This window comes from Sapajus apella, unplaced genomic scaffold, assembly GCF_009761245.1.
Source record: "Sapajus apella isolate SASKATOON/1434 unplaced genomic scaffold, GSC_monkey_1.0 scaffold65, whole genome shotgun sequence".
In the NCBI taxonomy this organism is placed as follows: domain Eukaryota; kingdom Metazoa; phylum Chordata; class Mammalia; order Primates; family Cebidae; genus Sapajus; species Sapajus apella.
Genome location: NW_022437005.1, coordinates 11,712,843 through 11,734,111, shown reverse-complemented (window position 1 = coordinate 11,734,111; position 21,269 = coordinate 11,712,843). Strand labels below are relative to the sequence as shown.

The 21,269-nt window shown below is 58.0% G+C and overlaps 2 protein-coding genes across 2 annotated transcripts in view; one reads left to right on the top strand and one right to left on the bottom strand.

Moving 5' to 3' along the window:
- The window catches only part of ABHD12 (abhydrolase domain containing 12, lysophospholipase), an 88,627-nt gene extending 87,501 nt beyond the window's left edge, over nt 1-1,126 (top strand). Inside the window, exon 13 of the mRNA XM_032248187.1 lies at nt 847-1,126. Within this exon, the coding sequence (XP_032104078.1) occupies nt 847-904 (58 nt within the window). The 3' untranslated portion in view covers nt 905-1,126. The remainder of the gene's footprint in view (nt 1-846) is intronic.
- Nucleotides 1-21,269, bottom strand: part of PYGB (glycogen phosphorylase B) — a 52,958-nt gene that overhangs the window by 2,080 nt on the left and 29,609 nt on the right. The window contains exons 5-19 of the mRNA XM_032248182.1: nt 21,096-21,227; nt 19,120-19,231; nt 18,557-18,639; nt 17,395-17,538; nt 16,718-16,810; nt 15,482-15,628; nt 14,785-14,948; nt 13,695-13,809; nt 12,521-12,622; nt 11,436-11,583; nt 7,144-7,202; nt 4,967-5,108; nt 3,126-3,333; nt 1,556-1,690; nt 210-276 (exon numbers count right to left, since the gene is read on the bottom strand). Coding sequence (XP_032104073.1) covers nt 210-276; nt 1,556-1,690; nt 3,126-3,333; nt 4,967-5,108; nt 7,144-7,202; nt 11,436-11,583; nt 12,521-12,622; nt 13,695-13,809; nt 14,785-14,948; nt 15,482-15,628; nt 16,718-16,810; nt 17,395-17,538; nt 18,557-18,639; nt 19,120-19,231; nt 21,096-21,227 — 1,851 coding nt within the window. The remainder of the gene's footprint in view (nt 1-209; nt 277-1,555; nt 1,691-3,125; nt 3,334-4,966; nt 5,109-7,143; nt 7,203-11,435; nt 11,584-12,520; nt 12,623-13,694; nt 13,810-14,784; nt 14,949-15,481; nt 15,629-16,717; nt 16,811-17,394; nt 17,539-18,556; nt 18,640-19,119; nt 19,232-21,095; nt 21,228-21,269) is intronic.

Sequence of the window (21,269 nt, the reverse complement as noted above, 5' to 3'; positions counted from 1 at the left end):
GTTCCTTTCTTGGCCATTAGGAGCTGTGTTTTCAAGGGAGGGAGTGACGGTGACAGCTTCCCTAAAGGCAGGCATAGCTGACTGATGACAAATCACAAATCAGAAACACAAACCCCTCTGACCTGCTTAGATAGGGAAATAATCCAACCCAACATGTCCACACAGACCCACCCAGCTGCTCCTCCAGCCTCTGGGCCCAGGAGCCTCACCCGGTACAGCTGGTCCACCTGTGCCTGGCACTGCACGTAGGCTTCGTAGTCTGCGAACACCTTGAACCTGGAATGGGTGACAGGAGGCTAGGCCAGGGCAGCAGGGAACCCTGCTCACGCTGTCCCAAGGGGAGAGTCCCATGGCAGGAGGCCAGGAATCCTCCACCTGGTCCTGCCCAGGGTGAAGAGGCCCACACAGCTGGTCAGAGCTAGGATGCGCCAGGCCCATTTGGCCATGGGGCTTCTCTGTGAGCAACACTTGTGTCCTGGGACACTATTTTAGAAAAATCTTATTTCAACCTAACATTCCTACAAATAAACTGGCGTTTAAAGCATGTCTTCCACATGCAGGGCCATTACAGCTGCACAAGGGAGAGGCCGCCTGCGCAGACAGCAGAGAGCCATGGCACCTCCTCGGGGCAGGGGCACTCGCTGGGGATCGGCATCTCCATTGGCCACCTATCTCAGGTCTAACGGGATTTTCCTACACAGGAAATAGTGACTTGCAGTTCCTGATGTGCTGAACAAAAATGCCAGATTTATGAATCTACACATGCATTTCTGTTCACTGTCGAGTCAGAAGCACATTTCACGGAACGCAGAGTTCACAATTTTAAAAGCACTTCCTTTATCACAGGCCTCAGCAGGGCCCAGCTTCCAGCCCAGATCCCAGCATGTGCTCAGATCTGGTGTGACTGAAGCTAACAGGTGACACGGTCATCAAAGACCAGCAGATAAAACAAACCCAAAGACAGCTGAAAGTGGAGGACAGGTGAATTTGCAGCCTTCGCCAGATTCAGCTTTTGCCAACAGTAAAGAACTGCCCTGAGCTGCAGGCCTTACAAAGTCTGGAACTCCAGGTAACCCACACCATGTGCTAACTGCACTGAAATAAAACACTAACTACATCATAATGTTACATCACTATAAGTGAAATCCATCTTCACCACTGCCGGTCACTGGCGCTGACACCTACCAGGGATCCACAGCCCTTGCGCAGCCCCTACCAACCCTAGGGAGCTTTGGGCCCATACTCCCTCTACTGGCCTGCTGGGGAATGGCTGCCCCCAGGACCTCCAACCAGCAGATGACACCTCCTGTTAGCACACTGGTCCATACGGCCTGGGGGCCAGACTGCTGCTGTGGCGCAACACCCAGGGCCCCCTGTGTTGCCAGAGGCCATACAAATGCCCAGCTGGCATCTGAGGCTCTGCCCAGTAAGGTCTCATGGGCACAGTGGAGAAGGCATCCTGAGAGCATGGGTTTTGCTCTCCAAACAAGGTGGAATGTCCAACCCACAGGAGGACCCTCCCTCCCAGCCGGCCAACCGGGGAGGCCGGTCCCACCTGTCGTGGTGCATCAGCATGTTCACGACGTCCTTGAAGCAGTCTGGCTCCTTGGGAGAAAAAAAGCCACTGCTGATCTGGTCCACGGCCTGCTTCAGCTCGGGTAGGCGGTCGTAGTACTCCCTGGCATTGTACCTGCAAGGACATGGGCCAGGAGTCAGCAGCCAGTGCCCAGGTGGGCTGGCGTGGGGGATAAGCCATGTTGGTGCCTGGCACAGCTCCTGCCCCAGGATGGCCCTGGGAGCTCAAGGCCTGCACGGTCCAGGGCAGCAGCCAGCGGCCATGGGTGGCTACGAGGCCCTTGAGGAGGGCCCAGCTCAAGCAAAGGTGTGAAGTCAGAATAAAGGCAATCCCACCTGCTCCTGACTGTTAAAAGAAATATCATCACTAGCAGATCTGCAAGGACATAGTGGCTCACGCCACATTTCTAGTGGACAGGGCCACTCAGAACTTCGCTCATTGTGGAATCCTGGGTAGAGCCTTTGAAAACAGGCTGCCGAAGGGACAGGAGGCGGAGAGGAGCACACTTGGCTGGGACCTCGAAGATGGAAAAGGAAAAACACAAGCAACACCAGACAGGACAGGCAGAGCTGGAGTGGGGGGCAGGCAGACATGCACACCCAGGATGGGGCCTGGGTGGGTCAAACTGTGTTTCTCCCACAGGCACAGGAAGGGCACACAGGACTGTGTGTTCAGGTCGGAAAGGCGCAGCTCTGACTTCAGGTGGTATGTGCAGTTTCACCTGACCGCACCTAAGGCCTCGTGGGCTCCCCAGTGCTTTGAGACAATCAGGCAACACTGCCTTTTCTTTGTAATTATCACTTGGAATCAGGCCCATGCCGGATTCCACATGAACATCCAGGTCATGAAGAACAAGGAAAGATTAAGAAGCTGTCACAGACCAGGCGACACTGGGGAGATGTGACACCCACACACAGTCGGAATGGAACGTGGGCTGCATGGGTGCCAGTGCTCCGAGCTCAGGGCAGCCAATGGAAGGGCATGGGGAGGTCAATAACGCTCTAGGCGCTGTCTTCAGGATATCTTTAAAATGTTTCCAAAATACCATTTTTAAACTATTTGTAATTGTTACAACTTAGACCAAGGAACCTCAATGGCAGGCAAGCCCCAAATCCCCAAATCGGCAGAGTGCTCCCAGCAGTGTCTCTGGCAGTGGAGGTCCTGCCCAGCCCGAGCCCCATTTCTGTGGGGCTGTGTCCAGCCTGTGCCCCAGGGGGCATCCCTCTAGGAGATGGGATCCCTCCCCAGGGGAAAGGGCCTTTCCTGGAGGAGTGCTTGGTCTGGCCCCCACAGATTCAGCCTCCGAGCCAAGACAGAAGCAGGCCAGCATCCCCACATGGGCCTCACCCAGAGCCTGGACCCCATCCACTCTGTGCACCTGGAGAGAGTGGTCACCCCCTCAGGCAGGCACACAGCCCTGGGCGGGCACTGACCCTGGCACATTGTGGCCTGGCCCCAAGAGCCCAGCCCAGCCTCTGTTCCCATCGCAACACCCTCATTCTCCATCCTCATGCTGCCAGGTGCCAGGGGCACAGGAAGGGGCTCGCACCCTTTCTGGTCCAGGGCCTCGACACCCTCCACCCGCAGGCCGAAGATGAAGAGGTTCTCAGCCCCGGCCTCCTCGGCCATCTCCACGTTGGCGCCATCCATGGTGCCGATGGTGAGGGCCCCGTTGAGCATGAACTTCATGTTGCCTGTGCCCGAGGCCTCGGTGCCTGCAGTGGAGATCTGCTGCGACAGGTCAGCGGCCGGGATCACTGCAGAGGGAAGCACTGTCCTCAGCTGCCAGCCCATCCCCCAGGGCTGGGGCATGGAGGGACCAGGCGGTGGCCCCGCTCCCACTCCTGCTCCCCAGGGGCCCAGGCTGGACATGGCCATCTGCCTCTGCAGGGCTCCCCTTTGTGACCAGGGCAGCCTTGAGGCAAAGGGCCCAAGATGGAGGCTCCTGAGGAGCCCCCAAGTGACAAAGGACCTCTGCACCAAAGCCTTCCTGAAACCAGGCCCAGCCAAGGGGCCTGTCCTGGCTTGATGACGACGCCATTCCCCGGTTCCCCGGACCTCTCGATCAGCTCCCTGGATCCTTTCGGGAGGAATGGGGACTCGCACAGAGCTGGAGGGCTGGAGAGGCTGAGGGGCAGCAGCCTCGAGGGCACAAGCTGCCCTGCGCCTTCTCTATTCCTGTCCCTCGGTACCAGTCACTACACCCAGACACACTGGCTGCACACCCTGCTCTCTACCTTCACCTCGGGCTGCAGCCCAGCCAGCCACAGCAACACTGCCAGGGAGCACAGGGCCCTGACGCCAGCACCAAGGCCCCAGACCAGGCGCCCCAAAGCCTGCTCTAAAGATTAGCAGGAGTCAGCTGGCCCCAAAAGACACATGAGGAGGGGGGCCCAGGCAGCACAAGGGGACAGGAGACACTTTGGTCAGAGGAGCAGGCAAAGATGAGCCACAACACCGAAGTTCCTGGCCAAGCTGGAGGCAAGCTGGCCCTTGAGTGCAAGGGACCTCACCTGCCAGGTACCACTGAGGAGGGAGAGCAACATGGACACCAAGGCGGCAGCCAGGCCACAGGGACAGCACCCAGGGACCAACCCCAACCCACTACCACCGAGTCTGCAGGACAACAGTGGATCAGCCCGCTGGCCTGCACCATGGCAGTCTGAGATGGCCACGTGGTCTGAACTAGGGGAGCCCTTGGCCCTCAGTGGCAGGAGGGGAGCGCAAGAAGGCCAGGCTCGCATTTCCCGCCATCTCACCCTCAGGCCCAAGCTGCCCTCAGGAAGCACAGACGAGGCAAGTGCTGGCACTGGAGCACAGTGGTGGCCCCAGAGCAGGCAGGTGGTGATGAGCAAGGATGTGGGCGGAGGAGGGGCAGTGGGCTGGGGGATGCTGGGGGCCCACACAGTCACTGGCCAGGTGCATGTCCTGCCAGCAGAGGGGCCCGCACAGTCACTGGCCAGGTGCATGTCCTGCCAGCAGAGGGTCCCGCACAGTCACTGGCCAGGTGCATGTCCTGCCAGCAGAGGGTCCCACACAGTCACTGGCCAGGTGCATGTCCTGCCAGCAGAGGGGCCCGGGGTAGAAGGCATGGCTAGAGGCAGGAAGAGAGGGCAGGCGAGGGAGGGTACAGAGGGCAGGCCAGGTAGGAGCGGCAGTAAGGGAGCCCCTGCCTGTGACACCCAGGGCACCCCGGGACACGCTGTGAGCCCTACGCACTGCACAGGAAGCACTCCCCAAAGCCTTTCCCTGCTCGCCTACCGCCCGGCTGGCTGGGCCTGGGTGTCCAGGCAGAGCTGAACTGGTTTAGGACAAAAGGCCCAGGGCCAGCACAGTGCCTGTTCCCGGGCAGGAGTGAGTTTTCTGTCCAATGCAGGTTTCCAGGGCTACCTTTCTCAGCCAAGGACACGCGGTAGTTCTCCAGGAAGATCACTTTCAGCCTGTCGCCCACAACTGGGTCATGATTGACGACGTCACCAATGGACGTGACCAACTTGATGATCAGCTTGGCCATGTGGTAACCGGGCGCTGCCTAGAGAGGGGAGGGTGAAGGATTTTGGCATGAAAACGCCTTGCTCGGGTCCTTGGAGGTGCTCCTGGTCCCTGGGTCTATAGGAGGGTGAAACCAGAGCCACAGGAGCCTGGTGTTGGGACGGTCAGTAGGGGAACTGGGGAGGCCGCCCTGGCCCCGAAGTCTTGGCTTCTGCTAAGCGCTCACGGTGACAGCCACCTCACCACATCCAGAAATGTGTCCGCCTCAAGTCTGGTTTTCTGGTTGTAGTTAGGTTTTCAGAAATTACAAAGTAAAAGAGACCAGGACTTCTAGAGCTGCCAACTTACAAGAAACACAAAGAACTGTCACTAGGGACAGCTGGGACATACTGGAGGGACGCATTCGGAAAGAGCCAGGGTAGCACAGAGAGACAAGCCACTGCCTGTAACAGACAGACCGTGGGGAAAACCTACAGAGAACGGAGACACTGCGGCCAATCCAAGGTGCAGACTCGCTGGGCCCCGACTCAGATCAACTGTTAGAAATGTCTGTCACTTTACAGACGGCTAGGCCCAGGGACCCAGGAAGTGTCTGAGTGGACATTTCATGACGCGGGCACTCCTGTCCAGTGTGTGACAGACGGTGGTACCGTGTGGTGATGTTTCAGTCTACCTCCACTGTGGTTCTGGTAGAAAACATCATTTTATGAAGAGGAATGCTGACGTATGTAAGAGTGAAGAGGCAGAGTACCCGCAGCTTGCTGTGAAATGCTCCAGCTAGTCTGGGGAATAGGTTTATGGTTTTGCTACAGTTCTTCCTGCATTTCTCTAGGTTTTAAATTTTTTTTTTTTTTTTTTTTTTTTTTTTTTTTTTGCTGAGACAGGGTCTGGCTGTGTCACCCAGGCTGGACTGCAGTAGTGCAATCATAGTTCACTGCAGCCTCAACCTCCCTAGCTCAATCGATCCTCCTGCCTCAGCCTCCCAAGTAACTGGGACTACAGACATGCACCACCACGCCTGGCTGATTTTTGTATTTTTTGTAGAGGTGGGGTTTTGCCACATTGCCCAGGCTGGTCTCGAACTCCTGGGCTCACGTGATCCACCCTCCTCAGCTCCCAAAGTACTGAGATTACAGGTGTGAGATACCATGCCCAGCCTAAAATTTTCATTTATAACATTTAAAACTTTTTCAAGAGAAGGGGGCGGGGGGGGGGAATCCTTTTTCAAAGTCCGTATCTCTAAGAACTTTACATACTGATATACTAACAAATAAAATGAAACAATTCCAAAATTTGCTTCAAAAGCAGCAGGTGACAGGAGTGGGCAGAGACCAAATGGGGTGTGTCGGGAGGGGGCGGAGCCTGGAGGAGTGCCTACCCCTCTGAGCAGCTTCCCACTAACTGAAGGCAGGGAGAGGGTGGCCTTCAGGCTGCACACAGGCACCAGCACCCCAGACCCCGGCCTTGCCATGGAGGGCTGAGGCGCCTCACAGTCCGGATTCACAGGGCCACTGCTCCAGCAGGGCCCTCCTAAGGACACTGCACTGCACAGTAGCCCTACAGTCCCAGATAAGGACTAAGCTACTAGGGAAACATGGCAAGAGGTGGGGACACCGGCCACAGAGGGCTGAGTATGACAACGTGACCTGGGACTCGATGATAGCATATTTAGGACTCTGAAAGTACGTGTCACAGTAAATAAAGTGAACTGAAACCAGGCAATGCTCAGGGCATGTGCAGAGGATGAAGCAGCCACAGCCGCCCTGTGCCCACTGGGCACCATGCAATCCTATGGGCACACAGAGAAAGGACCCTCTGAGGTGGGCAGCAGCAAGCCCACTGGGGACTGGCCCTCTAAGCTAGGGACCCCTCCGATGAGCTGGGCAGGCAGGCTTCCATTCCATCCTGACTCTCTACAGGGTCCCCAGCCCCACAGGCACACCAGAGGGGCCGGTGACTGCTGGGCAGCTGGCTCCTGAGTGGGGACATGGTGGCACCATGAAAAGCATGTGGGTTGCCCACCCACTGTCCCCAAACCAAACACCACAGAGAGGACTGTAGAGGAAGTCACTCACCTTGCCCCCAATCATAACAGTCCTGGGCACAAAGGCCTTGGCCGGCTCTCTTTTGATTCCTGCAGGACACATGGAAGAGATTCACACAGGGCACTGGGAGCTGGACACGCCCCTGCCGGGGCTCAGCAGCCTCAGAGGCCAACAACACTGAGGCAGGACAGGCAGGCTCCACCATGAGTGTGCTTCCAGGCCCAGTGACATGGGTGGCAGCAGCGCAGGCCACTGGCCATCCACCTGCCTACCCACTGGGAACCTGCCACTTACAGGGGAGCGAGGCCACCCTGAGGTCTGCACTTAGGTTCCCGGCTGGTGAGGAAGGCCAGCCAGGACCACTGACAAACCGGGCAGCTGACCTGCGCAAAGACACTGTTCCCAGGGGCTCAGAGGAAAAGCTGTACCTCAGTTTCCAGAAAAGCCCAACACAGGAGCCTCTTTGGGTCTGGTCACATGAGGGGCACACTTGTGGGTTTTGTTGGTTTTGTTTTTTGAGACAGTGGCTCCCTCTGTCACGCAGGCCGGAGTGCAGTGATGTGATCACAGCTCACTGCAGCCTCTACCTTCCAGGCCCAAGCAATCCACCCACCTCAGCCTCCTGAGTAGCTGGGATCCCAGGCATGTGCCACTGTGCCCAACTAATTTTCTTTATTGAGACAGAGTCTAGCTCTGTCACTAGGCTGGAGTACAGTGGCATGATCTCGGTTCACTGCAACCTCTGCCTCCCAGGTTCAAGCGACTACAGGCACACACCACCACGCCTGGCTAATTTTTATATTTTTAGTAGAGATGGGGTTTCACCATGTTGGCCAGGGTGGTCTCAATCTCTTGACCTTGTGATCCACATGCCTTGGCCTCCAAACTGCTGGAATTACGGCGTGACTCATCGCACCCGGCGCTAAGTTTTTAATTTTTTGTAGAGATGAGTGTCTCCCTATTGCCCAGGCTGGTTTCAAACTCCTAGGCTCAAGCAATCCTGCTTCGGCCTTTCAAAGTAAAGGGATTATAGGCGTGAGCTACCACTGCACCCGTGCCCTACAGCTCTCGTGCCTTAAACTATGTTTGTTGTTGTTTTTTTATTTTTTTATTTTTTTTGAGACGGAGTTTCACTCATGCTACCCAGGCTGGAGTGCAATGGCACAATCTCGGCTCACCGCAACCTCCGCCTCCTGGGTTCAGGCAATTCTTCTGCCTCAGTCTCCTGAGTAGCTGGGATTACAGGCACGCACCACCATGCCCAGCTAATGTTTTGTATTTTTGGTAGAGACAGGGTTTCACCATGTTGACCAGGATGGTCTCGATCTCTTGACCTTGTGATCCACCCGTGTTTGTTGTTTTAAGAGTCAAGGTCTAGCTCTGACCCAGGCTGCTGCAGCGGTGTAATCAGGGTTCACAGCAGGGCCCAAATGATCCTCCCGCCGCAGCCTCCCAAGCAGATGAACTGCAGGCACCACAGGTCACCACGTGCGGCTACCTTTTTCACTGTTAGTACAGATGCGGTCTTGCTTTGTTGCCCAGACCCGTCTCAAACTGCTGGCCTCAAACAGTCGTCAGGTGTCAGCCTCCGAAATCATCCGGATTACGGGGTGAACCACCACACTGGCCTTAAACAGTGTGTTAAACACCTTGTTTTGATGACCTCAGCCTTGTGGTTGTGGTGCTACCAGCCTGCAGGGGTGCCGGGCAGGACCTCGGGGCTCCCTTCTGCCTTGCTGGGACATGAGGTGAGGGCCCCTGAATTCTTCACCGGAAGTGGACGGAGGGTCAAGCCATGACGGCCAGCTCACTGCCAGCCCAGCAAAAAGACTGTCCTCACCAGGTCACGGGTTTGCAGATGTCAGGGGAGGGTCCTACAAAAAGGGGATGAGCGGCTGCCCTGGACAGGCTCAGCAAGCCGGGCCCAGGCAGGGCAGCAAGGAGTCAAGCTGACGTGAACCACCTGGCCCCAGGCTCCAGGAGGAACGTGGCTGCCCCCTAGTGCTGGATCTTGTCACTTCTGGAAATCAGCCGAGAATGTGAAAAATGGAACACAAGCGATGATTTCACCACAACTAAGAAGGAAGGAAACCATGCAAACTTCAGGTCATGGCGGGCAGGGGACGGGGTTTTGAGAATCCTGACCTCTGGGGAGGAGCACTCTGGACAGGGCTCTGGTCATGGGGACCACCAGCACAGGTGAGCACCTCTCCCACAAGGGCACCCTTGCAAGACAGGTCCTGGCATCCAGGGGAGCCTCCCACTCAGGTGAGACCTGGAGAGACAGCGGAGATGCAGCCACAGGGAAGTGCCACAGGCTGGGGAAGCATGGCCTTGGCCAGGCAGAGGAGCTGCCCTGGCGGGCTGAGAAGCCTACTCTGAAGAGCCCCAAGCAATCCAGCTCACCCCAACATAGCAATGGAAGTCAGCACCCACCCCCGCCACAGGCCACAATCACACACCCTTGGTGACCACCAACTTGGAAAGACACAGAGCCCAACACAAGTCCTCAGGGAGCAGGGCAGAGAGCAGTGGGCATGGGAGGGAAGTGCAGCCAGGAGCGGCTCCAGAGAGCAGTGCCACTCAACAGGACAAGGACAAACCAGGTCCCAAGAGGAGTAGGCACCAAGGAAGCAGGCCAGAGAAAGCCACCTCATGCCACACTGCAGCCCAGAGCAGAAAACCAAATAGAACCAAATACACATTTGAAACGTACGCCAAGAAAACGTCCCTGAAGTCCGGCAACAGGCACCCTGAGTATTGGGGACATGCCCCGTAACAGCCAACACCAAGACATGGCAACGACAGCGAGTCTCTCATGAGACAGACTCAGACCTCGCCGGACGCAGGCTTATGATAGAGTCGGGCACAGGAGAAAGGAATGAGTATTGATGCTGTGAACTCTGACAGTGGGGAAAGGAGATGCATGTCCATACGTACCAGCACGCACACACACATGCACACGTGTTTACACTCGTGCACACGCACACGTCTATGTGCATACGCACAGACGTGGGGCAAGGGGGAAGACCAGCAAGAGTGAGCACCAGTCTGTTGGCTGCCCCCTGTGAACAGCTGGAGATTACAGCGCGTCATTCAAAGCAAATGAACCAACCGAGCAGAGCGTCTGGAAAGCCCGAAGGCCAACATTAAAAAACGATGCAACTGACTGCAGGGCACCGGACCAGGAGGAAGGGAGAGGGTGACCAGTGCCGCTCACTGCCGCTCGTAAATGCGACCAAGCGTTGTGCAAGTGGAGGACTCAGGGTCACCACCAGAGAAACGCAGAGCGTCACAACTGCAGGAGAAAAACAGGCAAAGAAAGACGACACAAGGTTCCCACACACCACCTCGGAGCCAGGAAGCCACAGCCCTGGGAAGCACCTCCCTGGCGCCCACACGGCAGAGGGGTCCTCAGCGGGGGTGGCCACCAGCCTCTGTCCTACCAGATGTGTCTCAAACACACCGAGATCCTCCACCTGATCGAGGCTTACTCATTGAGAATAGGAGATCTTTTCCCAGGAGGAGCTTTGTATCAGAAAGAAAGATATGTGGTTTCTTTGGTTTTTAAAATATCTACTTTATTAAATAACAAAATTTTAGAAACCTAGTTCTTCCTTAAGGTTTTATTATCTATTAAACCTAGCAAATGTTCATATTGACCTTTGGGTGTCTCTGATTCATGTTTGTTCTCATAATTAAATGCCTTTAGACAACAGAAGATACATATATAACACATATTATCTTAATTTTTATAAGTGTACTTTAAATGCCTCTAATAAGCATAATCTTTCCAAATAAGATTAGTTTCATAGAGATAATAACTAAATTTAAAATAAAAACCGAAGGCCCGGTGCAGTGGTTCATGCCTGTAACCTCAACCCTTTGGGAGGAAGAAGTGAGTAGATCACTTGAGGTCAGGAGTTTGAGACCAGCCTTGGCAACATGGTGAAATCCTGTCTCTACAAAAAATACAAGGGCATGGTGGCATGAGCCTGCAGTCCCAGCTGCTTGGGAGACGGAGGTGGGAGGATTTCCTGGGCCCTGGGTGGTGGGAGCTGCAGAGAGCCATGATGGCACCACTGCACTCCAGCCTGGGCGTTTCGGGTGTTTTAACTGTTCACCTATTTATGTGAGGATTGGCGTGGAGCACACAGAAAAATGTGGCTTTGGCTTAAAAGGAACGGGCAACATCACACATGCACACACCTACACACGCACAGTCCCCCACCATGAGAAAGGCCCAGGGTCTGTGCACAACTGGCAGGCAAGGGCAAGCCTTGGGCCCGGCACGAGGTCGTGCAGGCGATGCCGGCACTCACGGTTATACAGGGTGACCACGTGCAGGCAGTTGAGCAGCTGCCGCTTGTACTCATGGATCCTCTTCACATGCACATCAAACATGGAGGAGGGGTTGATCTTCACCTTGTACTCCTTCTCCAGGAAGGCTGAGAACTTTAGCTTGTTCTCCTGGGAGAGTGAGGGGGAAGGACGGCTGGAGACTTCACCAGGACTCCACCCACTGACCCTGTGGCTTCCTGCTTGGAGTGCTCTGTCAAGAGGGCCATGGGGAAGGGGCAGGGGTGCACAGGCCGGAGCCGAGGGGCAGAGACGGCATCAGGGGTCGTCTCATGAGAAAAGGGGAGGGGGTGGTGCTGAAGGGGGATCCGCACCAGGACTGGGGAGGAGTGAGGAGACGGCCCAGGACCTGCCTGGAGCCAAGCAGAGGACTCTGACGAGCCAGGCGTGCAGGCGGGGGAGCAGCGTGGGAGCAGGATGGCTGAAAGGACCACAAGGAGGACTAGTTTTGGCCTCTCAGAGGCCAAGCTCGACAGGCTGTGGGGATGCCCTCCAGCCCACTGCAGTTTGAAGGCTGCCATGACTGGCCCTGGTCAAGCCGAGGGGCCGCTGCCGGTGCAGACAGCTCGTGCACCTGCACAGCTCTCCAGGGGCAAAGAGGGCACCACACTGGAATCGGCTTCTAGAAGCTTCCCTACAGAACTGACTGGTGGCAGAGGGTCAAGGCATGGGCAGGGCTGGCCTGGGGTCTGCACTCGCCTGTCTGCCGCGTGACCTGTCCTCCTTGGGGCCCTCATCTGGAAGGTTGAGTGGGATGGAGAGACCTCAGGGGACACTGATGGCCTCACCCTTAGTCCTGTTTTGAGTCCCCACTAAAGCCCCAGTGGGTACCCCAGGACCTGTGCTGGGCCTGCAGGAGGGTTGGGGCCAGGGCCTACCTGCCTGGCTGTGGGAGAGCTGGGGCTGGGGCTAGGCCTACCTGCTTGGTTGTGGGAGGGCTGGCGCTGGGGCTGGGGCCGGGCCTACCTGCCTGGCTGTGGGAGGGCTGGCGCTGGGGCTGGGGCCGGGCCTACCTGCCTGGCTGTGGAAGGGCTGGGGCTGGGCCTACCTGTTTGACCTTGGCAACGTCCCTGATGAACGCCTCATCATTGACCAGTGGCAGCAGCTTCTTCAGCTGGCTCAGGTCAGTCAGGAACTCCTCCCCAATTTTCTGGAGAACATAAAGGTTCCACTCACTGTGGGCCTCGACCTCCTGAAGCTGGGCCCCTAGCCGCCTGCCCTCCTCCTGTTGTCACCCATGCCCCTGCTTTCCCTGGAATCTGCTCGCCCAGGAATTCCACGTCTCAGGCTGCAGGGTCACTGCGACGGCCCCTCCCACCTCTTCCGAGAGGGCTTCAGCAGGTAGCCCAGTCCTACCAGTTCAAAGGTCCACAACAAACACACGAGCCTCCCTCAGCCACTGATCCCAGGGTTCTCTGACGTTGAACAGCCCACCACCACCAAAACTCGAAGGCGTCCTCCTGCCGCCCTCCGCCAGCGCCTTCCCTGCCTCCACACTGCAGCAGGCAGCCCCCTCAAACCCAGCACCTCACCCAGGGCCCTCCTGGGGGCTTCCCGGTTATGGCTGCCAACACTCAGCCACCTGTCCTCATGATGCCCAGGGCCACCTTAGACTGCACAGAAGCCACACTGCCTTCCAGGCCCCAGGGGCCTATCCCCCAACACATGGCATCGGAACAGTCTGCCCCAGGGTGCTGCTCCCTCCCTCTTCGTTCCCTCCTCAGACCTCAGCTTTCCCGGGCAGCCTTCCCTGACCATAGCCCCAGGTGGGCAGCCTCCCCAGGCAGGCCCCAGCGGTCCCACCCTCCCAGCCGCTGGTGCTTGTCTGCAGCACAGGGCCTGGCACCTCAGCACTGTTTCCCCTGGCAGCCGGCATTGGAGCTGGCGTACAGACAGGAGACAGGTGCTCAGCCTGGTGGACTCTCCTGGCAGTCAGCCGCCTCTTGCTTCTTTTGCAGTGGCCCCGTGGCTGTCCTCAGCCACACCCAGCCCTCCCTAAGCCGGCTTCTGAACTCATACACGGGACCCGCTGGGCCCCACTGGGTGACTATCTGGCCCAGCACCCATGTTCAGGGTTTCGGCCCTCATGACCAGACACCTGCAGGTCAACACTTGAAGGACAGACTCCTGCCCACTCAGCAACCGCTCAGCAGGGCTGACAACACAGCCTGCGGGTCTCAGCCCAGGCGTCCCCATGGGCATGGGCGGGGCCTGGCGCTCACCTCCACGATGGTGTCGGCCAGCCCCGGGTTGCACAGCAGCAGCCACCGGCGGGGCGTGATGCCGTTGGTCTTATTCTGGAACTTCTCTGGCTCCAGTTCATAAAAATCCTTAAAGCTGCAAACACAGAAAACAGGTAACTGTCACAAATGCTGTGCTTTGAACCAGGTGAGCAAGAGACCTTAAGGCCCTTTTAAGGAGGTCCCCGGGAGTCCTCAAGCTCAGTGTTTCTGTTCTGTTTTCTGACAACAGTGACCACAGTGGTTGCAGGCTCTGAGAACCACGCGAAGGCAGAGCCGCACCCCAGGGACTCTGTGGCCGGCTGTGTGGTTTGCCCAGCTACAACCTTGCAGGTGTCAGAGCCTGGACATTCTCCAGAGCAGTCCATGCGGAAACAGGTGTCCAGGTCATGACTGCCAAGATCGTGGGACTTTAGGGCTTGAGAAGCTGCGTTCGGCTTCTCCACCTGCGACTGGGGAGGGGCTGGACACAGAAGCTTGCCGTGGGCAGCAGGCACAGAACCCGCAGCCCAGCCCCGGGCACAGAAGCCACCCCCGGGCACAGAAGCCACCCCCGTCCCCTCAACATGCTGCCCAGTCCCAGGCATAGAAGCCCCCACCCTGGGTGCTGACCCCACAGCACTCACAGTAGGCTCTCAGTACATGCCAGGAAAAGAGTGGGAGCAATTCCTAGATCGTGCCCCATCTGAGAGGAGCAAGAATGAGATCTGACCTAAGAACCACACCTTCAAGCCCTGTCCAAGACCCAGCAGTGGTGGGGGAACCACTGCAGCAGAACTTCCACCTAGGCCCCCAAGAAGGCAGGGGTGTAGGAGAGCAACAGGAGACAAAGCCATCTCTCCACTGCCCACAGTGCCAGAGTCCACCAGAGGCCCCCGTGTGCTGGCCGGTAAACACACAAGGTGTGACCCTGACAGGGTGTTCTGGGCAGCGCTGTCAGTCCCATGGAGGCAGGGCCCAGTGGCAAGGGGTGCGTGCCACACAGCTGGGTCCGTGTGTGTGGTGGATGGTCCTAGATGCAGGCCTGGGTGTCAGGCAGAGCTGGCCCTGCTCGGGTGGGCGCTTCACTCACACCGACTGTTTCACGATCTCCGAGTGGATCCTCGCCACACCGTTGACAGCGTGGGAGCCAATCACACACAGGTGGGCCATGTTGATCCGCTTGCAGTCCCCCTCCTCGATCACAGACATTCTGCGCAGGCGGTCCACATCCCCGGGAAACAGCGCGGCCACGTGCTGATGTCAAGACACAAAGCGCCGTGGGTGGGCACAGGAGGCCTCATGGAAAGCCAGCACTCCCCGTAACCAGAGGACAGTCCATGAGCACCCGTGAGAAGCTCTTCTGCCTCCAGGGAAGTCCAGGGGCTGCTACAGCCAGACCTTACTCGAGTGCCCTCAGCCCCAGCTGGTACCTCGGATGCATCTCACAAGGGACCCGGCTCAAGGAGGTTCTCGCCCCACTCCCCAGCCCAGGAAAGGGTCCCACCCAGCCCAGGAACCCACAGGGCTGCTGTGTCTGAGGAAAATGGGTCTGAGGAACAGGACATGCCTTTCGATTTACAAGGAGGGACCTGGGATGGCTGTTGGTCAGGTATGGGTATCAGCCAACGGCTCTGCAAGGGACAGCCCCCAGGCCAAGCATCGTCTGCTCAACAGAGGCTGCCTAGCTGGAGGAGTAAAGCGCCTCCTCTCCCCGGCCAGGTGGGGGCGCTGGCGTGCGTGGAGCCGCCACTGCACACCCCCACATGGCAAGCCGGGCCCACACTCACGTCTAGGTGCCGCTGGTTGATGGCATAGATGATCTCCAGGTGCCGCGGCAGCAGCTTCTCAAACATGGACACAGGCCAGCGCTCCAAGGCCTCGGGCAGCACTGTGTGGTTGGTGTACGCACAGGTCTTCTTTGTGATTTCCCAAGCCTAGACAATTTGTCATTGTTCCGTGTGTTTGCTTAGAAACAAGCAGCTCTCTGGCCAGGTGCCTGGGCAGGGTGAGCATCCAGGATCCCATGCAGACGCTGCATCCCCTAGGAAGGGCCACTGTGTCCTCTGCTCTCCAGGGTGGATCTAGAGCCCTCTGAAAGCCTGGCACACAGCCCAGAGCCCTCACTCTGCTGGCACGACCCATTGAAGTGTGACATCATAGTCCAGCGTGTGACACACACAAGGAAGACACACTCGCCTGCTACGTGGGGTCACTTTCATGCTCTCCCGTCACTGGTAATCAGATCACTGAGCGGTTTTCTATTTATTTCCACTGTGGCCTGACACCCACCGTGGGGAGGGCACTGGTCACTACATGGACCTGCCCTGTGGTGGCCAGGACTGGGGGACCTGCAACAGATGCAGCCTCACCTGGAGTGCACACACCCCAAGACCAGAGAGGGGCTTGGGTTTCCACAAAACGGAGTAAAAAAAATTGTTTTACGTTTCTGTTTTTGTTTTTCTGGGCGTGTGCCACCACACTTGGCTATGTTTTTTTAGAGGTGGGGGTCTTGCTGTATTGCCCAGGCTAGTCTCTAACTTCTGGCCCCAAGCGACCCTCCTGCCTCGGCCTTCCGAAGCACCAGAATGGTGGGCGTGAGTTGCCACACTGGCCTGTTTTATGGTTCTACATGCTGATTTACTAACAGTTAGATTAAGAAAAATCCCACCACACAAAAGTATCTAAGTCCAAAATATGCTGACTCTCGAGAGCAGGCACATGAATATGGGGAGCGCAGAGCTCTTAACACTTAATGCTTTGGGGAGCTGTCACCAAGCCAAGATGAGAACACACCAACGGGGAGCCCTGAGAAGTGTCGGAGCCCTATCCTTGTCCTCTGTCCCCTGCACCCTGGCCCTATAGAACCTCCATCTCCTGGAACCAGACCCCTCCCACAGCTGCATCTCATGATGACCACACAGCTCTCCCAAAGCCAAGGGAGAGGGCCCCCAGCTCTGCCCTCGTAGCCATGGTCTGCACAGGCTCCAGGCTCTGGGGAGGTGCTGCCCTTTTCCTCCACTTACCTTGTCCCAGTCCACCTTCTCCACGTCCACCAGGATCCGCATGAGCTCGGGGATGGAGAGGGCAGGGTGGGTGTCGTTCAGCTGGATGGCCACCTGCAATGCATGTCACACAAGGCATGCCATTCAGTCACCTCATCCTGCATGGGCACCCGCAGCTGCTGGTGTATGCAACCCCCGGTGTGAAGGAGCCGGCCCAGCCCACTCCACCCAGAGGAGCCTGGAGAACAGGGAGGGATTCTGAGGAGGGAGCAAGGAGAACGGCCTGGCTCGCACTGTGGCAGGCGTGTGCTGCGCCCGATGTGCTTGCTGGTGAGTGCCCTACAGCAGCATGCTCTGCCGCAGGTGGTGCTGCCGCCAGACGCCAGGAGCACTACTGCGGTACTGCACGCAGGCCACGGGGGCTCTGTCACGGGGGCTATCGGGGCTTTGTCTGAAATAACTGCACTTAGCCTGACAAGGATATCTGACCTTGCACGGGGGCCTTTTTCACCATGTCCTTTGCTGACGTGACTCCTATCAAAGCCAGTGGCCCTTGTTACAGGAGAAAGGGCCTGAGTGGGATCCTGGTCCAGGATGACAAGACCCCGGACAAGGACCATGTGCCATCCCACTCTAGCCCCTTCTGGGACACGAGGAAGCCTGAGGACACCGAGATCCTTCCGGGGGCCGCCATGCACCTTGTCTGGGAACGTCTCGAAACATGTTCTCACAGGGTCCCGGCAGCCGAATTTGGACGACTTGAAGCGGCGGATGATGTCCTGGAGTGTGGCGGCCACCACAAAGTACTCCTGCTTCAGCCGCAGCTCCTTCCCCTCGAAGAACTGCACACGACAGGGCAAGCTGGCGGGGGGGTGTAGGCTGGGGGCGCACGCCCCACGACCCAGTCCCAGGACCATTCTCCTCCCCCGGAAGTCTAGGTCGGCAACCTGGCTCAAGGGCACAGGCAGAAGACTGAGAGGAGCCCAGCCTGGCCACCTGACGTCAGGGCCTACCTGTGCACCCTCAGGTTGCTGGGAAAGGTCACCCCACCTGTGGAACACACCCCAAGACACAGTGTCCATCCCTTAGGATAAGTACAGTGCCAGCCCTGCTCAGGAACTACAATGTCCAAGCACAGGACTTCTGGAACGTTCTGCAGCTGGGGCTTGGGGTCTGCCCACAGTCTCATGGGGCCAGGGGAGGGCACTCTGTGATGCGCCTTCCGGCACTCAGGCCTTTGCTCCTGTGTGCAGAGATTACCTTTATAAAATAAGCTAACTTTTAAACACGCTCTGCCCACTAAGGCAAATTCTTAAGGACTTGTCAGGCAACAACAAAAAGAAGGCCACTGGGCACTAAATGCAGGTGGCAGTGGGGAATGTGGCTGCAACACCATCACGTAGCAGGGGAAGAGCATGTGCCAAGGACCTTCTGAACGTCCCCAGGCATCATGCCAGGCAGGTGCTACCGTCCCTGGACACACAGATCTCCTACTTGGGGAAGTGGCGCCGCAGGCTAGAACAGCACACAGGCTACAGGGCTGATGGGCTCCAGCCAGCCCCAGGGAGCAGCTGTGTGTTTACAAGGGGAGCGGATAAGAGGAGGAAGTGGCAGAGAGAGGACGAGAGAGAGGACCACAGAGCTGCCAAGAGGCGCACAAGGACCCGCTTGGCTTTATTAAGGACAGTGTACCCCACTCCTACCCAAGGGCATTGTGCATGCACTCGAGGCGGGAGGGCCACCAGGCGGCTGCTTGCCAAGTCTAACAGCAGGCCCACTGGGGAGCCCAGCCAGCCAGCCCACCTCACTATGCTGGAAAGCAGCACGGCCTGAACGAGAGTACCCAGGCTGACTACTCACATTATCGTTTGGATACAGGACCCTGGAGATGTTCTCAGCCAAGTTCCGGTCCAAGACTGCCTCGATGTAGTCTCCCACGTTGACTAAGAAGAGACAGAGCGGGGTAAGCACTCCTGTGCCTCCTGGCTGGAGCACCGCAACTGCGCAGGGGCCTACTTGCAAAGGCCAAGGAAAGGTGCTCGAGCACAGGACTCCCCAAGCCGCTGCACTGCTTCACCTCGCCCCCGCCCCTGGAGGGACAGCTGACCCCTCCCGCAGCTCCCCTACATATGCACACAGCTCCAGTGCCCGTGCTCCTCCCCATAGGCATGTGATCTGCACAAGCTGACCCGGGTACCCGGGTCCCAGATGTCTTCATGGCTCTGCCTGTGAGCCATTCCCAGGCAGGCCCCCCCCACACGGAAGCTGTACCAGCCTTGCTCTTCACCAGGACCCGGGTCCCAGGGGAGAGCCATGCAGCCTCCAGGACAGTGAGCCGCACGTCACGATAAAGGCTGTGGGCAAGGGCGTCTGGGACCAGCCACCCCCATGGACACAGGGGTGCCAAGAACCACGGAACGTACAGTCCTGCAGCTTGAAGTCGTTGGGAGCCTTGGCAGACCACAGCCGCATGGTATTGACAGTGTTGTTCTTGTAGCCGGGCACCGGGGTGTCGTAGGGCATGGCCAGCACCACCTGGCCATGAAAGGGGTTGCTCAGGATGGAGTGGCAAGGACCCCTGCTGGCCCCTGCACCTCTCCCTACCGCAGCCTCCTCTTGAGCACCTGGCCTCCTGCTGGCCCCCTATGGTCTCCCCCTTCTGCCCAAACACATCCACCAGGCCCATTCTCAGCACCACAGTCCCCGCCTGCGCCTGCCTCTGTGGGGCCCGCGTTGCCATACTGAGAGGACCACCCGTCCACCACCCTCCCCAGATCAGATCTGTCTTCTCACTTTACCTTCCTCGGGAACGGCCTTCGACTAAAGAATCATCCCATCCCAACTCCCTGAGGTGCTGCCGCACCAACCCCAGCTCCCTCCTTGCCCTCTGGCCTCCACACCTCCCCTCCTGATTTGTCTCTGTTCTAGCAACTCCAGCAGGCAGCCGCTCACCTCTGCCTACGGGAAGGCTGTTCCTGCGGCCCTGTGGCTGCCTTGCCTGCTATCCTCAATGTTCCCAGCACCCCAGCACAAACCCAGCCATGTCCCTCTGCCCCAGCCTGGCTCCCTCTCTCCTCAACAAATCCCCAAGTTCCCGTGCGTCCAGAGGCATCAGCTCTGCTCCCATCAAACGCAGGAGGAAGCTCACAAAGCTGAGGCTTGCCTGCGGTCCCAGCTCCCTGGCAGGCACACTCAGGGATGCTTGGGTTCACCCCGATACACACGCCTGTGGCACTGCCAGTCAGTTCCGACAGCCACACAGGCTGTGTGCCAAAACTACCAAGACTAAAACCGCAGTATCCCTTTCCCTTCCTCTCTGCTGTCAATCCTCGCCCCTACTCCACAGGCGACACCCAAGAGAGAGACATGTCCCCAGCAAGGCATTCCAGCCCCTTCCATCCTGGCCAGCCCTCAGGACTGGGCCCATCTTCCAGCCTGCCTGGAATGTCCCAGGTCTCCAGCCCCCTCACTCACAATGACACACTCATCCACAAGCACATCTACAGCACCGGTCCCCTGCCCAGCTTCTGCAAGTTAAATACAACTTTTCATGGCATTTTCAGCCTCCATGGCGTGGCCCCAGCCACTCTAAGCCCACATATTTGATTAAAATTGTGTCCTACAAAGTCAGGACAACTCCCTCTGCGCACCAGTGACCACCCGCCTCCAGGCTCTCCTGTTGTCACCCCTCGGCCTCCATCACAGGTGGCCAAGTCTCACCAATTCCCCCACGTTCTCCTGTGGCCTCTCCTGCCAGCCCCCACCCTGCCCTAGTCACCCCAGCTCCCAGCTGCCTTGAGCCTGGACCAGGTGCTCCCTCAAGTGGCCTCTGCGTGCCTGGCACCCCTTGCTGTTGAGCACCCTAGGCTCTTGCCCTAGTTCTGCTGGGCGGGAGGGCCTGGCCCCACCCCAGGATGCTGCCGAGGCCTCGAACACTCTCCGGAGGCTCTGACACTGATGCTTTGAGAGCTGTGGGCCATGTAGGGCACCAGGGCCCAATCGAGCCTGTTGCGTGCTCCACAGAGACAGTGGGAGCTGTTCTCGCCCACCCCAGGGACTAGTGCCCCCATCCCTCAGAATACCGTCCTGCCTACAGCGGGGTTCCCATGAGCATCTGACAGCTGCATTCTCAGCCCCAACACACAGCTCCTGACCAGTGGGGCTTCCCCCGCAGAATCTCACTGCTATGCTCAGCATTTCCACTGTTTGGGAAGTTCCCATCAGAGTGTAAGAGACTGGGGAGATGAGGAGAGTAAACCTCCCCCCGATTTTACCTTAGGTCTTCCAGGGAGGCAGCAAGCCCCTGACACCCCAAAAGAAGCCGAGGTGACTATGAATGATCCGCAGCAGTCCCCTCGCCGAGCCCCAGCCTTGCCCCCGGACATTTCGGCCCAGGTACCTGTGTGTCCAGCCACTTCACGCCATCAGGGGTGTGCTCCACACGCCCGTAGAAGTGCACGGGAAGCATATACTCAGGCCGCGCTTTCTCCCAGGGATTGCCGTAGCGCAGCCAGTCATCGGCCTCCTCTACCTGGAAAGGGGCCAGCAATGAGGGCACGCTCAGGGCAGACAT